The 15210-nt window shown below is 44.9% G+C and overlaps 3 protein-coding genes across 3 annotated transcripts in view; 1 reads left to right on the top strand and 2 right to left on the bottom strand.

Moving 5' to 3' along the window:
- The window catches only part of LOC129476248 (protein SSX4-like), a 132576-nt gene extending 120962 nt beyond the window's left edge, over window positions 1–11614 (bottom strand). Inside the window, exons 1-2 of the mRNA XM_063634478.1 lie at window positions 11421–11614; window positions 9418–9455 (exon numbers count right to left, since the gene is read on the bottom strand). Coding sequence (XP_063490548.1) covers window positions 9418–9436 — 19 coding nt within the window. The 5' untranslated portion in view covers window positions 9437–9455; window positions 11421–11614. The remainder of the gene's footprint in view (window positions 1–9417; window positions 9456–11420) is intronic.
- Window positions 1–15210, top strand: part of LOC129475302 (uncharacterized) — a 177343-nt gene that overhangs the window by 85142 nt on the left and 76991 nt on the right. The gene's annotated exons all lie outside the window — the stretch shown is intronic.
- LOC129476250 (putative protein SSX8) lies at window positions 475–9315 on the bottom strand. The gene is made up of 9 exons (XM_063634477.1): window positions 9242–9315; window positions 8959–9081; window positions 8696–8810; window positions 7907–8002; window positions 6022–6070; window position 5953; window positions 3956–4091; window positions 1469–1573; window positions 475–1007 (listed from the first exon to the last, which is right to left on the bottom strand). The coding sequence occupies exons 1-8, from the start codon at window positions 9308–9310 to the stop codon at window positions 1473–1475; spliced, it is 690 nt and encodes a 229-aa protein (XP_063490547.1). The 5' UTR covers window positions 9311–9315; the 3' UTR covers window positions 475–1007; window positions 1469–1472.

The raw sequence follows: 15210 nt of genomic DNA, 5'->3' as shown, positions 1-15210 counted from the left end.
ATAAAAACTGGAGGCCAGGCGTGGTGGCTCGTGCCTGTAATCCTAGTACTTTAGGAGGCCAAGGTGAGAGGATCGCTTGAGCCTAGGAGTTCAAGGCTGCATTGAGCTATGATCGTACCACTGCTCTCCCACCTGGACAGAGAAAGACCCTATCTCCAGAAGAAACAAACAAACAAACAAAGAAAGCCAACAACTGGAAACATCCTCCTCTAGAATGGTGGTCAGGAACATCTCCCCATCTTGTTCCCTGATGTCTCTCCAGCACCTAGAACAGCGCTCAGCACGAGGACGCACTCATTGGGGTTTTGTTGAATAAATGACTCCTTTGACACAGCAATTCCACTTCTAAGAATCTAAAGAAATATTCACACATGTGCACAGAGCTGTATGCACAATAATGAGAGGAACAAACAACTGGGGAATGTTTGCAAAGTTTTATTAACTGTCAGTGACTGATAGAGGGGAATCGGATGAGGGGAGTACGTGCTGAACAGGAAACAGAGTGAGGGGGGCTTGACTAGGACACATGGCAATGGGAAAAGCATATGGGAGATGCTTGTACTGGTACTTGGTGTGTGTGTGTGTGTGTGTGATGTAGTGTGTAAATGCAGAGGAAAAAGTCTGAAATTAAACACTCAGAACTGCCCTCAGTAGTCACATCTGGGGAGAGATGAAGATAGTGCTGTTCTATGCAGAGAATACCTGACAATACTTGTTTTCTGACGTAGGTGCATAGATACACAAACCAAAATATGCATTAAGTATGTCTTGCTCATCAATGATAAAGATAGTATCTAACAGAATGACACACTGTAAGAAAATACAATGGAAACACTAACATCGATCTCTTGTCACACTAAGAAAAATGATGCTCAACTTTTCACGGTTGTGAGCACTTGCTTTCACTTGTTATACACCTGATGATGAGGGTCCGCAGCCATGCCCATGTTTATGAAAGGTCACCACATTCTGCTTCTCATCAAGGGCACGTGTCATATCCCCAAGGCCTAGGCGAGAAGAGAGAAGGAAAGTAAGTGACAGCGAGTTTCCACTGCCCAATAACTCAATCTCAACTCCTCCTGACCTGCAGACCCTGCACACTCTGATTCTGCCCTGCCTCAGGACCTGGACACGCCTTCCACGGTTCCTCGAGGTGAACCATCTGCTCATGCCACAGTGACTTCCTTGCCTGGTTTATGCATTCCTAGGCTAGAGGAAGGTGTGGCCACATATCAGGGCTGATCTGGGGTTTGGGAACCCACAGCATCCTGGGTAGGGAGGATCCCTGGATATACAGGGTAGGGAGTAGAAAGAGCATGGGAAATCTCATCATTCAGCCTCAATGCTGTACAGTAGAAAATTATGAGAAAGGAATCATTTGGGAAACAAATGACAAGATGGGATACCAGTACCATAACAGAAGAGCACATCTGCAGGGATGTGGGGGGTGAGCCAAAGGTTCACTTACGGAGTTACTCGTCATCTTCTTCAGGGTCGCTGATCTCTTCATAAATCACCAGCTGCTTTCTCTCACGCAGTCTGTGGGTCCAGGCATGTTTCCACCTTTTGGGTCCTATGATGGAGAAGAGTTGGAAGATGAGGGTTGGGTAGGTTGGAGAGTGTTAGGCTCTGTTTTCTCAAAAAAAGGAGATGCTTTCCCCCTCCCTAGTGCCCATGGGCCTTCATTATCCAGTTTTTCACATTCTCTGGCTTAGAGAGGCTGAGGCCTTAGACCCACACCAATACACAACAAATACCAATTAAAGTTTTAGCTTCTGGCTCCTTCCGTTGTGAGGTTTAGATTCCCAACCTCTTCACTTATGGGAACATTCACCCATACCTCCTTTCATTCAGCACGTATTTGTTAAGGGCACACAGGCATACCTTGTTTTATGGCATCTCATTTTTATAGTGCTTTGCAGACACTGTAATTTTTTGGGGGGAATTCTCACCAATTTTACACTTTTCCATTATTATTATATCTGTTATGGTGATTTGTGATCAGTGAGCTTTGATGTTATTATTGCAATTGTTTTTGTTGTTTTTTAGTCTTTTAAAATAATTTGTTTTATTTTTGTGGATACACAGTAGGTGTATATACTTATGGGGTACGTGAGATATTTTGATACACACATACAATGCGTAATAATCACATCATAGAAAATAGGGCATCCATCCTGTCAAGCATTTATCCTTGTGTTACAAACAATCCAATTACACTCTTTTAATTATTTTTAAATGTATGATTAAGTTATTATTGACTATAGTCACCCTGTTGTGTGTAAATGTTTTAGGGGTAACAGGAACTCCACCCAGAGAAGATGACTAACATAATTGATCAATGTTGTGTGTATTCTGACTGCTCCACCGATGAGCTCTTCCCCGTCTCTTTTCCTTTTCTTGGGCCTACCTATTCCCTGAGACACAGCAATACTGAAATTAGAACAATTAACAATCCTAAAATGGCCGCTAACTGTTCAAATGAAAGGAAGAGTCACATTCTCTCACTTTAAATCAGAAGCTAGAAATGGCTAAGCTTAGTGAGGAAGGCCTGCTGAAAGCCAAGACAGGCTGAAAGCTCGGCCTCTTCCACCAAACAGCCAAGCTGTTCATGCAAAGGAGAAGTTCTTGAAGGAAAGAATAGTATATAATGCAAAGGAAAAGTTCTTGAAGGAAATAATAATACTAATATCCAGTGAACACATGAATAAGAAAGCAAAACAGCCTTACTGCTCAAATAGAGGAAGTTCGAGTGGTCAAGATAGAACATGAAACCAGCCACAAAACTCCCTTAAGCCAAAGTCTAATTCAGAGCAAGACCAGAACTCTCTTCAAGCCCATGAAAGCTGACAGAGGTGAAGAACCTGCAGAAGAAACGTGTGAAGCTAGCAGAGGTTGGTTCATGAGGTTTAAGGAAGGAAGTCGTCTTCATAACATAAAAGTGCAAGGTGAAGCAGCAAACCCTGATGGAGAAGCTGCAGCACGTTATCCGGAAGATCTAGCTAAGATCACTGATGAAGGTGGCTACACCAAACAACAGATTTTCAAGGTAGATAAACTAGCCTTTTATTGGAAGCAGATGCCATCTAGGACTTTCATAGCTAGAGAAGATTGACTCCAACTTTGAAAGAAGTTCTCCTGTGGGTAAAATGCTGTCCAATAGCATCACATACTACAGAGAAATCCTTCATGAAAGGGAGAGCTAATCGATGTGGCAAATTTCACTGTTGTGTTCTTTTAAGAAACTGCCGCAGCCACTCCAGCCTTCAGCAGCCACCACCTTGATCAGCCGGCAGCCATCACCACCCAGGCAAGAGTCTCCACCAGCAAAAAGAGTGAGTCACTGAAGGCTCAGAAGATTGTTAGCATTTTAACAATGAATGACTTTAAAATTAAGGTATGTACATTTTTAGACATAACAATATTGCACACTTAGTAGACTACACTGTAGTGTAAACATAATGTTTGTATGCACTGCAAAACCAACGAAAAACAATGCTTGTGACTCACTTTATTGCAGTGGTCTGGAACCGAACCTGCAATATCTCTGAAGTACACCTGTACTGGGTATCAGGCATTGAGCTGAGTAAGATATGATCCCAGGTTATCACAGATAGAATCGCCTGAGCACCGTTCATGTCATCAGGCCTTCTAGATTAAATTTAATGCCTCCAAAAAATCTATGAAGTACGATTCTTTATTTCCATCTTATGGACCGGGAATCTGGAGCTGAGAAAATTTGGAAGACTTGCCCCAAGTCACGTGGTTTTTCTGTGGATGAGAACTCCAGTCTGTGTCTCTGGAGGTCACGTCTAACATCTCATCTGGAGCTGGGTGAGCTCCTCACCCCAGCCTGGACCCGGGCTTGTCTGGGATCCATGCCACACACCCAGTCCACACACCTCAACATAGCCAGGGAAGCCAGAGGGGTTGTTCCCGCATTCTTTCCTCTTACCAGATGTCTCGTGAATCTTCTCAGAGGTACTTGGATTTCCCGGGGGGCACAGCTGTTTCCCATGGTTCTGTGGGGCAGATGCTTCTGACACTCCCTTCCAATCATTTGCTTCCTCTGCTGGGTTTTTCGGCATGATCTTTATAATGTGAAGGTCACAGATAAACAGTATGAGTGACATTTGTATAGTGCTTTAGAGCTTACAAAGGGTCTTCACATGCATTAGCTTATTCAGTGTTCTCAACAACGCGGGGAGAGTTACACTTGCCTAAATAGGAGAAACCTGGGAGATTAGAAGCAAAAGGAATGGCCTAAATGAATGGGGTTTCCAGGGCTAGAATGCTTATCTTCATACTCTTTTAAGACTGACATTCGTGCAAACAGCAGAAATCTCCATGTAACTCAGAGTGTGGTACAGAGAAGATTTGGAGAAAAATAGCATTCTAAGAATTCACAAGGTCTACAAAAGGAAGAACTTCTATAAAATACGAGGGATCCCATATAAGCTTGTAGACAGCTGCTGGGAGCGTAAATGTAAAGACATAGAGAGGGGACAAAACACTGCTGGGAAAGATGGTGTGGGGACATGAATACAGGGAAGGGAGAGGGAAAGAAATGGTTTGCTGAAATTAATCCAGGCAGCAAAGAAAGCTGGCATATGGCATACCACCCTACCGAGGCACCGACATTGAATGTGGAATTCAGTCAGGTGGGGCCGTACCAATTCTGGTTACATTGGGATGTGTCACTGACCAACAATCTTAAGCTACTTTTTTTTTTTGACAAAGTCTCGCTCCGTCACCAGGCTAGAGTGCAGTGGCGCGATCTTGGCTCACTGCAATCTCCCCCTCCCCGGTTCAAGCGATTCCTCTGCCTCAGCCTCCCGAGTAGCTGGGAGTAGAGGCAGGCGCTACTACGCCCTGCTAAGTTTTATATTTTTAGCAGAGACGAGGTTTCACCATGTTGGCCAGGACGGTCTCGATCTCTTGACCTCGTAATCTGCCCGCCTCGACCTCCTAAATTGCTGGGATTACAGTCGTGAGCCACTGCACCCGGCCCTTAAGCTACTTTTTACTCAGCTTCCTCACTTATGAAATAGTGAATAATACATGTAAAATAGACTAAGGGAAAATCCTCTCTGACGATAACAATTAATACCTTTCTGGATCCTTCTTTGAATTCATTCTCCATACTGGCAATCCAACTCCCAGATCCCTTTACCTTCTAAACCAGAGCTGAATCTGCACTTGCGGAATCACTCATTCAGGGGCCTCTGAGGGATCCCCTGGGCTGGGACTGGGGCTTCCCGGATGCCCCAGGGGCAGACAAAGCCCTCAAGGAGCTCAAGGAGGGGCCAACAGTCAAAGCGATTCCTAAGCCATGGGAGTGGCCCCGGTAACAGAAGAGAGGCCAGCTGGTCCTTCCTGTTGCAAGAGTGGGTGTCTCAATGGAAGCACCAGCAGGCCTTATGGGGTAAAGCCCTAGTGAGCAACATCTGAACTTCATAAACAAATGCAAACGTGAATGAGCTTTAAATGGCTTGGAGCTCTGGATTAGACTACCACTGCCACTGCGCCTCAGGAAAATCCTTTAACATCTCTGTACCCCAATAGCCTCATTTTATTATTATTTTGCTGATAATTATGGTCTATAACATGAACCATTATTCTTTACTTCCATTTCATGGACTAGGAATCTGGAGCTCTGATAACTTAGAAGATTTGTGCCAAGTCACATGGCTTTTATATGGATGACAACCAAAGTGTGTGACTCGTTATTATTTGGAGATAATAAAAGAAACAACGTCATAGAGGTCTTCTCATGGATTAAATTAATTAATCCATGTGAACTGCTTAAAATAGTATCTGGCATCACTATGAAAACAAAAGAAGTATTAAGGATCACAACTGTTAGTATTATCAAGCCGTCGATGTTACATAAGTTGTTGTGATAGATATGGGGAGAAAGAGGCAATGAGGGCATTTTTGATATTCTCTTACTCTTCCCAGTGTTCACATCCGTGAAGGGAAAAAGGCTCTCTGGTCCTTTAGATTTGAGAGATACTCAACTTCGGGAAGATTCTCTGGAGCCTGCCAAAAGTCATCTGAAGACGTTCAACTGAAAGACAATACATCAGAATTTTTCTTTGTTGGTAAAGATTTCCAAACTCTAGAGAGACTTCTGTCGCATGACGGCATTCTGCATCAGAGGGTTATGAGTCCACTCATTGTTGAGGAGTTATTTGAGATTTGTTTCTGAATTATGTTTAGTCATGTTTGGTTCATTTATCTGTGGCATCAATTCAGAATTTTACATCTCATGGTTTCTCAAATGGGGGTTAAATCCCATCACAGTCTCATCTTATTCCATTACATATCTTTTACTTTTTCCCAAATAATTAAACTGATTGGTTGGGAATCTGAACTGTATCCACTCAAGATGTGAACAACTAAAAATCACTGTACACTTCAAATGGGTGAATCTTATGGTATGTGAATTAAGCTGTTAAATGTGTGATGAACCATGGATGATTTAGTCCAGTGGCTCTGAAATATTTTCAGTATAAAGACACTCCTTTAATGTCAAAACTTGGCAGATACTGAAGCACTGGATTTTCAGATCTCTTATGGTGATTGTGGGAGATGGTTGATTCTGGACTGTTTAGTTGGGGAGTAATAAGTATATTGCAGACAGTTTAGACACTCTGACCTTGTCTTATGATTGTATTGTCAGAGCAGAAGAGCAAGTAAACACATATGTCATCTTTATATTCCTGAAATGCACAAAGATCTCTACCCAAGAGCCTGTCTTTTTTTCATCCTATGTTATCTCTGCTCACTGACAATTGGGAAAGCTCTCAGTGTGTTAGATGAGGGATCACTCTTTCAAATTCACTTCCAAGCTCATCACGGATAATTGGGATTGTTTGGGAATGAGAAGACTATTTGGTTTTAATAAAGTACAGAGACACGGCAATCTTTATTACATAATGTGTGCATCACCCTCTCTCTTAAGTTATTTATCCAATATCTACATGCTGTTGATGAAACAATCTCTGGAAGTTTTTGGCGGCTCTACACTTTTAACATTTTCTTTTTTTTCACTTTTAAAATTGTCTTAACTGTCCTTTGATTCATTAACAGTGTTTAGCAAGAACAACATGTCTTTTAAAAAAGAAATATTTCAAACACACAGAAAAGTATGGGGAATAATATTGAGTTCAGCCGCATCTCAACATTACCCCATGACTATGTTAGATCTGATTTATTTATTCAGAATGTTAGAAACACTAGAAACGGCCTGGGTGCAGTAGCTCACACCTGTAATCCCAGCACTTTGGAGGCTGAGGCGGGTGGATCACCTAAGGTCAGGAGTTTGAGATCAGCCTGGCCAACATGGTGAAACCCCATCTCTACTAAAAATACAAAAATTAGGTGGGCATGGTGGTGGGTGCCTGTAATCCCAGCTACTCAGGAGGCTGAGGCAGGAGAATCGCTTGAACCCAGGAGGCAGAGGTTGTAGTGGGCTGAGACTGTGCCATTGCAATCCAGCCTGGGCGACAAGAGCTAATCTCCAGTTCAAAACAAAAACAAAAACAAAACAAAACACACTATCAACAAGTCATGACTGAAGCTGTCTGTGCAGCACTCACCAATCCCTGCCCCCGCTCCTTCTCCATTTACAGCCAGTCTCCTCATTTTGCTGCCTTTTTATTCGCATTTATGTTTTTATGCATTTACCATTTACTTATTATCCATGAAAATACATATTGTTGTTTTGCATGTTTTAGAATTTTATGACTGGCCTCTGTAGTTAACTTTCTGTATGCAATTTTTTTTTCACTCAACCCTGATGTGTATGAGGGAACAAATGCCAGAGGATCTTTCCCAGGTAGCTGAGCTGAAAAGCAACTGGGCTTCAGGAGACCTTTCCAGTCCCTTCTCATCTACTCACCCTCATTCCTGCGGTTACGGTCATTATCAGAATCATTCCCCTGGAAGTCTGTGGCCTGTTTATTATACATGAAAGGTGGGAGGGTGACGTTGAAACCTAGAAAGAAGCAAAATGTTTATTCCTTAAGGGACAAACTTAGGCCTGGCACGGTGGCTCATGTCTGTAGCACCAGCACTTTGGGAGGCTGAGGCAGGAGGATTGTTTGAGGCCAGGATTTCAAGATGAGCCTGTGTAAAATAGAGAGACCCCATATCTACAATATACAAAATAAAATTAGTTGGGCATGGTGGCATGTGCCTGTAGCCTCAGCTACTCCATCGGCTGGGCAGAAGGATTGCTTGAGCCCAGGAGTTCGAGGCTGCATTGAGCTATGATTGCGCTACTACACTCTAGCCTAGGTGACAGAGTGAGACTCTGATTCAAAAAAAAAAAAAAAAAAAAAAAAAAAGGGAGAGAGAGAGAGAAAGAGACAAGCCGAGAGAAGGAAGGTAGGGTGGGAAGTGTGCTGCAATGCCACAGAGACAGTTGGGCTGATCAGAACAGACGCCTAAGGGAGAGAAAAGTGCAGGATCCAGGTACAAGCTCCACTATGGCCAGTCCCCACCCTCAGCTCTGACAGGATACAGAAGAGCAGAACACCTTCTGTAGCAGAATAACAGAAGCTGCCTTGCGATTTTTCCCTGCACAAAATGAAAATGTGGGGTACTTTCTGCAGCCTAAGAAGTAGCCAAAGCAGGAAAAGGGATGCTCATGTGTCCCCAGACTTGTCTGTTCCTAGAACTTTGTTACCTAGTTTAGTCATGGCCTCATAGTTTCTCTTCATATACATATAGCTGATTTTCTCCGAGTATTTCATCTTTTCCCACTCTTTCTTAGAGAAGTATGTGGCAATATCATCGAAGGCCTAAAAAAAAATAAATTTTGGCAGTCACTCAGCTAGGTATGTCTGCCATTCAGCTGGAGCCGCTTCCTGTGTGCTGGATCTGGGAAGTGAGGATGATAATCCGTCCTGGTTGATGCCATGGTTAATTGAGAGACCATGGGGGACCTACCCTAGCTTCTCCCGTGGCACACATTAGGGCTTTAATGCTGCTGTCTGGCTCTCTTCCCACCTTCCAGAATGGACTGAGAGTCACCAAATGGAGTGCAAGGTCACAGACTTGTCTCCAGGGATGCTAGGTGATGACAGAGCGAGGGTGGGAGGCTCCCAAGGATGCAGATCTCCCCCGAGACCCTGTTCCTTGTCTCCAGTACCTCTGTCCTCCCCTCCTCAGAAACCTGATCTCCCTACTCTGTCCCCTGGACCACTGCTATGCCCCCTCCAGGTCACCTTACCTTGCTTCTCTTTTCTGATGTTTTAGCATCATCCCTGGGTCTCTTCGCAAAGGCGTCGTCTCCGTTCATGGCACCAGTAGTCTGACCTGCAAGAGCAACAACCTGAGACTTTCTAGCCACAGGACCCTTGGTCCTGTGGAGGGAGAAATCAGTGAAGGCTGGCCACACTCAGTCACCTGGAATTAGGTGTTGCATTTCTCCATTCGGGGCTTATCTGTCCGTAAGAACATGGAGAGAAGTCAGATGAAAACAGGGAGCCTGGAGAAGTATTGCTTGGGGATGACAGGTTTCCTAGCAGCCTTGAGTCTTCGGGAGGGGGTTGGCTAATACTGTTAGTAGTTTCCCTGGAGCTAGGCTTACCCTGAAAGGTGTACAGACCCTTGTTGGGGAGGCAGGGACGTGACTGTGTAATTTTATTGAGTGGGGGCGTTCTGACTCCCCCACTCAATAAATAAAGGGAGGGAAGTGAGTCCCAGACATAACGTGGTCTCTCTGGTGATGGATCTGATCAGGCAGAGGGATGGGGGGTTTGTTCTGTTGAAGAGAAATGACCTTCACTAATATGAACAGATTTAGAAGCTATTACTGGGTTATTTGTTAATTATTAGAAGGAAGAGAGCTAGAATCTCTGAGACTACAAGAGCCTGCCATCACTTAGAGAAAATGTGGGGTGTTTCAATTTGCAGCAATCGGCCAGGCGCAGTGGCTCATGCCTGTAATCCCAGCATTTTGGGAGGCCGAGGTGTGCAGATCTCTTGATCCCAGGAGGTTGAGACTAGCCTGGGAAACATAGCAAACCCCTCATCTCTACAAAAAAAAAAAAAAAAAAAACCACACACACACACAAAATTGGCTGGGGGCGGTGGCGCAGGCCTATAACATCTCAGCACTTTGGTCAAGGGGGGTGGATTGCTTGAGCCCACGAGGTCGATACCAGCCTAGCCAACCTAGAAAAACCCTCTACTAAAAAAAAAAAAAAAAATTAAAAAGTATTAGTGGGGGCGGGGTGGTGCTCGCCTGTAGTCCCCTGGCTGAGGCAAGAGGATCTCTTGAGCCTCATGGGTCGAGGCCAGCCTGGCCAACATAGCAAAACCCCATTTCTACTACTAATAATAACAACAAAAATAATAACATCAGCGAGGTGGTTCTTGCCTGTAGTTCCGAGGTCGAGGTGGTCACCTGAGCCGAGGTCAAGCCCAGTTCAGCCAACATAAGGAAACCCTGTCTCCACTAAAAAGAACAAAAACAACAAAACTAGCAGGGGCACGGGCCGGGTGCGGTGGCTCACGCCTGTAATCCCAGCACTTTGGGAGGCCGAGGCGGGCGGATCACGAGGTCAGGAGATCGAGACCATCCTGGCTAACATGGTGAAACCCCGTCTCTACTAAAAATACAAAAAAAATTAGCCAGGCCTAGTGGCGGGCACCTGTAGTCCCAGCTACTCGGGAGGCTGAGGCAGGAGAATGGCGGGAACCCGGGAGGTGGAGCTTGCAGTGAGCCGAGATCGCGCCATTGCACTCCAGCCTGGGCGACAGAGCGAGACTCCGTCTCCAAAAAAAAAAAAACAAAAAACTAGCAGGGGCGGAATGGCACACATCTGTAGTCCTGAGGCTAAGGTGCAAGGATCGCTTGAGCCCAGGAGGTTGAGGCCAGCCTGGCCAACATAGTGAAACCCGGTTTCTACTAAAAAAAAAAAAAAAAAATCGTGGGCGGGATGGTGCACTTCTGTAGTCCCGGGGCCAAGGCGGAAGGATTGCTTAAGCCCAGGCGGCAGAGGCCAGCCTGGCCAACATAGCGAAACTGTCCGTACTAAAAAAATAAAAAATAAAAAATATTATTGAGGGTGGGGTGGTGCGTGCCTGTAGTCCCGAGGCTGAGGCGGGAGGATTGTTTGAGCCCAGGCGGTTGAGGCCAGCCTGGTCAACATAACGAATCCCCGTCTCTACTAAAATACAAAAAAAAAAAAAAAAAAAACAATACCAGGGGTGGGATGACACAGGCCTGTAGACCCGAGGCCGAGGTGGGAAGATCCTGCATGATGATCGTCCTGAAAGGCATTAGTTGTCTTTCTGTCCTCAAGATTTTCGGAACCCCAAGCACTTGACGGCCCTACAGAGGCTTCCTCCTTTTCTATCTGCCCTGATTAGCCCATCTAGGGTGTCCCTTAAAGAGAACCTACTTCAGAGACAAAGCAGTGGTGTCGAGGTCGGCAGCAGTGGTGGCGAGTTGGCAGCAGTTGGTGATGAAGTGTGGCTGGAGGAGGAGAAAATATTCTGCAATGTCACTGCTCCAGGATGATGGACCAATCAGGGCAGTTAGTGAACTCCATCTGGCCAATCAGAAGTCAGAACAGTAGGCGAGACAAGCCAAGCTGATGTGGGGTCTATCAGTCCAGGCTCCAGAGACAGAACCTTCTCAAAATGGAGGCAGAAACTCTGACTTTCCCACCTAAAGCATCCCCTGGGATTGGCTACTCCAAGTTCAGAGTACGCATGTTCTGATTTTCTCTTTAGATTCTTCCAAAATCAGAGTGGGCATGTGCTGATTTTCTCTTTTCATTTTTCCTATCCCTCCCTACCTCCCCGGTGGTGCATTGTTATCCAGTTTTAATAAGTAGTGTATATGAAGCAGGTTGTCATCTAAAATCCTTCCTGTCAGTTTCTGTCGTTTTCAGGTATGGGATTTTTCCTAGGAACTCTGTAGTGACATAAGAAATTTGGGCCGGCAGGGTGGCTCACAGTTGTAATCCCAGCACTTTGGGAGGCCACAGCTGGAGGATCACTTGAACCTGGGAGGCAGAGGTTCCAGTGAGCCACGATCATGCCACTGCACCCCAGCCTGGGCAACAGAGCCATACCCTGTCTCTTTTCTCTACAAAAAAAAAAAATAAATAAAATTAGCGAGGTGGTGTGGTGTGCCTATAGTCCGTTACTCAGGAGGCTGAGGTAGGAGGATTGCTTGAGCCCAGGAGTACGAGGTTGCAGTGAGCCATGATCCGGCTACTCCTGCCTACCTGGGCCACAGAGCGAGATCTTGTCTTTAAAAAGAGAGAGAGAGAGAAAGAGAAAGAAAGAAAAATTTCAATGAGCCAGTCCCAGTGGCTCATGCCTGTAATCCCAACACTTTGAGAGGCTGAGGCAGGAGGTGGAAGGATCACTTGTGGACCGGAATTCCAGAACAATCTGGGATACATAGTGAGACCCCCATCTCTATAAAACATTTTTTAAAAAAGAAATTTAAACAAAAAAAAAACACGTCTACACTTCTATATATTTTTTTCTAAAAGACCAAAGAAGCAGAAATATATTTTACCCATTGACATTAATAATATTTATAATAATAGTATTAAAAAGAGTATGTAATTGGGGCCCACTGTGTTCAACAGGGAGCTCATAAGTCAATTTGTCTAAGAAGTTTCCGCTACCCCCATCCCTAGTACCTCCAACAAGTCCCCGTTCCTCTCCGGGCTTTCCATCTACAGCCCTGATGTCTCTAAGATCCTCCCAGGATGACAGCAAGCTCTCTTAGGGCAGGGACAGGGCAATGGCCCTTGAGCCCAGCACAAAGCCCTTTATGTGCATCTTCCCATTCGTTTTCACAACCTTCTCTTGAGTTAAATGCTATTAGCATCCCCAGTGTGCAGATGTTGAGACTGAGGCTCAGAGAATTAAGCAGTCTGCTCGAGATCACATAGTCAGTGAGTGACAGAGCTGGGATTCACCCCCAAGATGAATGGAGTCCAAAGTCTGTGCTTTTATTTATGTATTTATTTATTTTTAATTAAAATAATTTTTTAAGAGATGGAGTCTTGCTATGTTGCCCCCGCTGATCTGGAAGGAACTGCTGGCCTCAGGCAATCCTCCTGCCTTGGCTTCCCAAAACACTGGGATTACAGGAGTGAACCACCCCACGCCCGGCCTCAAAGTCAGTGCTTTTAATTACCCTTCTATATTGCCTCGACTATTTGTTGAATGAATGAATGCATCTTACAGCTGCAAAGGTTCTTTAACATAATTTACATGACTCCTTACAATCACCCCAAATTCCCTCTGGCTGCTGTAACAAATTACCACAAACTTTGTGGCATAAACAGCATCAGTTTATTCTCTCACAATTCTGGAGCCCAGAAATCTGAAATCAGTTTCACTGAGTTGAAATCAAGTTGTCAGCAGGGCTGTAGCCCTCCAGAGGCTCTAGGAAAGAACCTGTTCCTTGCCTCTTCCCGCTTCCGGTGATTGCCAGCATTTCTTGGCTTGTGGCTTGATATGGGTTGGCTCTGTGTCCCCACCCAAATCTCATCTCGAATGGGGGTGGTTTTCCCCATGCTGTTTTTGTGACAGTGAGTTCTCATGAGATCTGATGGTTTTATAAGCGTCTGGCATTTCCCCTGCTTGCACTTCTGTCTCCTGCTACCGTGTGAAGAAAGTCTTTGCTTCCTCTTCACCTTTGGCCACGAATTGTTTCCTGAGGCCTCCCCAGCCATGCGGAACTGTGAGTCAGTTAAATCTCTTTGCTTTATAAATTACCCAGTCTCGGGCAGTTCTTTATAGCAGTGTGTGAACAGACTAATACGTGGCTGCATCGCTCTAATCTCTATCTCCATGGTCATTGCCTTCGTTTGTTTTCTGTTACTATAATGGAATAACACAAACTGGGTAATTTATAAAGGATAGAAGTTTATTTGGTATACAGTTCTAGAGGCTAGGAGTCCAAGAGCATGGCGCTGGCATCTGGTGAGGGTTGTGCCATGATGGAAGGATGAAAGGCAAAAGCAAGTGCAGGAGACAGACAGAGAAAATGTGGCTAAGCTCCCTTTTATAACAAACCCAGTCTCGTGATAACTAATCCACTCTTATGATAATGGCATTAATCACTTCCTAACAGCCCCACCTCTTAATATTGTTACAATGGCAATTAAATTTCAACACAAGTTTTGGTGGGGACATTCAAACCATGGCAGTCATACTACCTTCTTCTCTTCTGTCTGTGTCAGATCTCCCTGCCTCAATCTGATAAAGACACTCATTATTATATTTAGGGCCCACCCAGACAATCCAGGAGAATCTCCCCATCTCAGGATCTTTAACATAATTACTTTTTTTTTTTTTTGAGACGGAGTCTCACTCTGTCACCCAGGCTGGAGTGCAGTGGCGTGATCTTGGCTCACTGCAACCCCTGCCTCCCGGGTTCAAGCAATTCTCTGCCTCAGCCTCCTGAGTACCTGGGATTGCAGGTGCCCGCCACCATGCCCAACACATTTTTGTATTTTCAGTAGAGACTGGGTTTCACCATCATGGCCAGGCTGGTCTTGAACTCCTGACCTCGTGACCCACCCGCCTCGGCCTCCCAAAGTGCTGGGATTACAGGCGTGAGCCACCACACCTGGCCAACATAATCAGTTTTTTTGTTGTAAGCTAACACTCACAGGTTCCAGGGGTTACTATGTGGATATCTTTTGGAGGGGCGTTGTTCAATCTACCATAGCCTGCCCTCTGGCCCCCAAGGATTCACATCTCTCCCACATGCAAAATACATGCACCTCATCCCCAAATCCTCAAATGTCTCAAACCGTGCAACATTAGCTGACGTCCAACATCTTATCCATATAAGATCAGCTCAAAAGTACCAAGTCTCCTCATCTAAAACAGATATGGGTGAGACTCTGGTTATGAAACATCCTGGGCAAAATTCTTTTGCTGTGAATTTGTGATACTAGAAAGCAAGTTATCTGTTCCAAAAATACAGTGGCGGGACAGGTGTAGGATAGTAGTTTCAGATATTTCCATTTCAAATGGGAGAAACTGGAAGACAGGAAGGAGTCACTGCTTCCAACCATTTTGAAATCCAGCAGGACAAATTCCATTTGGTTTCAAGGACTCACAATAATCCTCTGTAGCTTGAAGCTCTCCCCTCTTGTCCCATAGCCCTCCTCTCAGAATGTATGTCATAGTGATTCACACCTTTAGACC

This window comes from Symphalangus syndactylus, chromosome X, assembly GCF_028878055.3.
Source record: "Symphalangus syndactylus isolate Jambi chromosome X, NHGRI_mSymSyn1-v2.1_pri, whole genome shotgun sequence".
Taxonomy (NCBI): domain Eukaryota; kingdom Metazoa; phylum Chordata; class Mammalia; order Primates; family Hylobatidae; genus Symphalangus; species Symphalangus syndactylus.
Note: the sequence above shows the minus strand (reverse complement) of the source record. Positions and strands in the feature narration are given on the sequence as shown.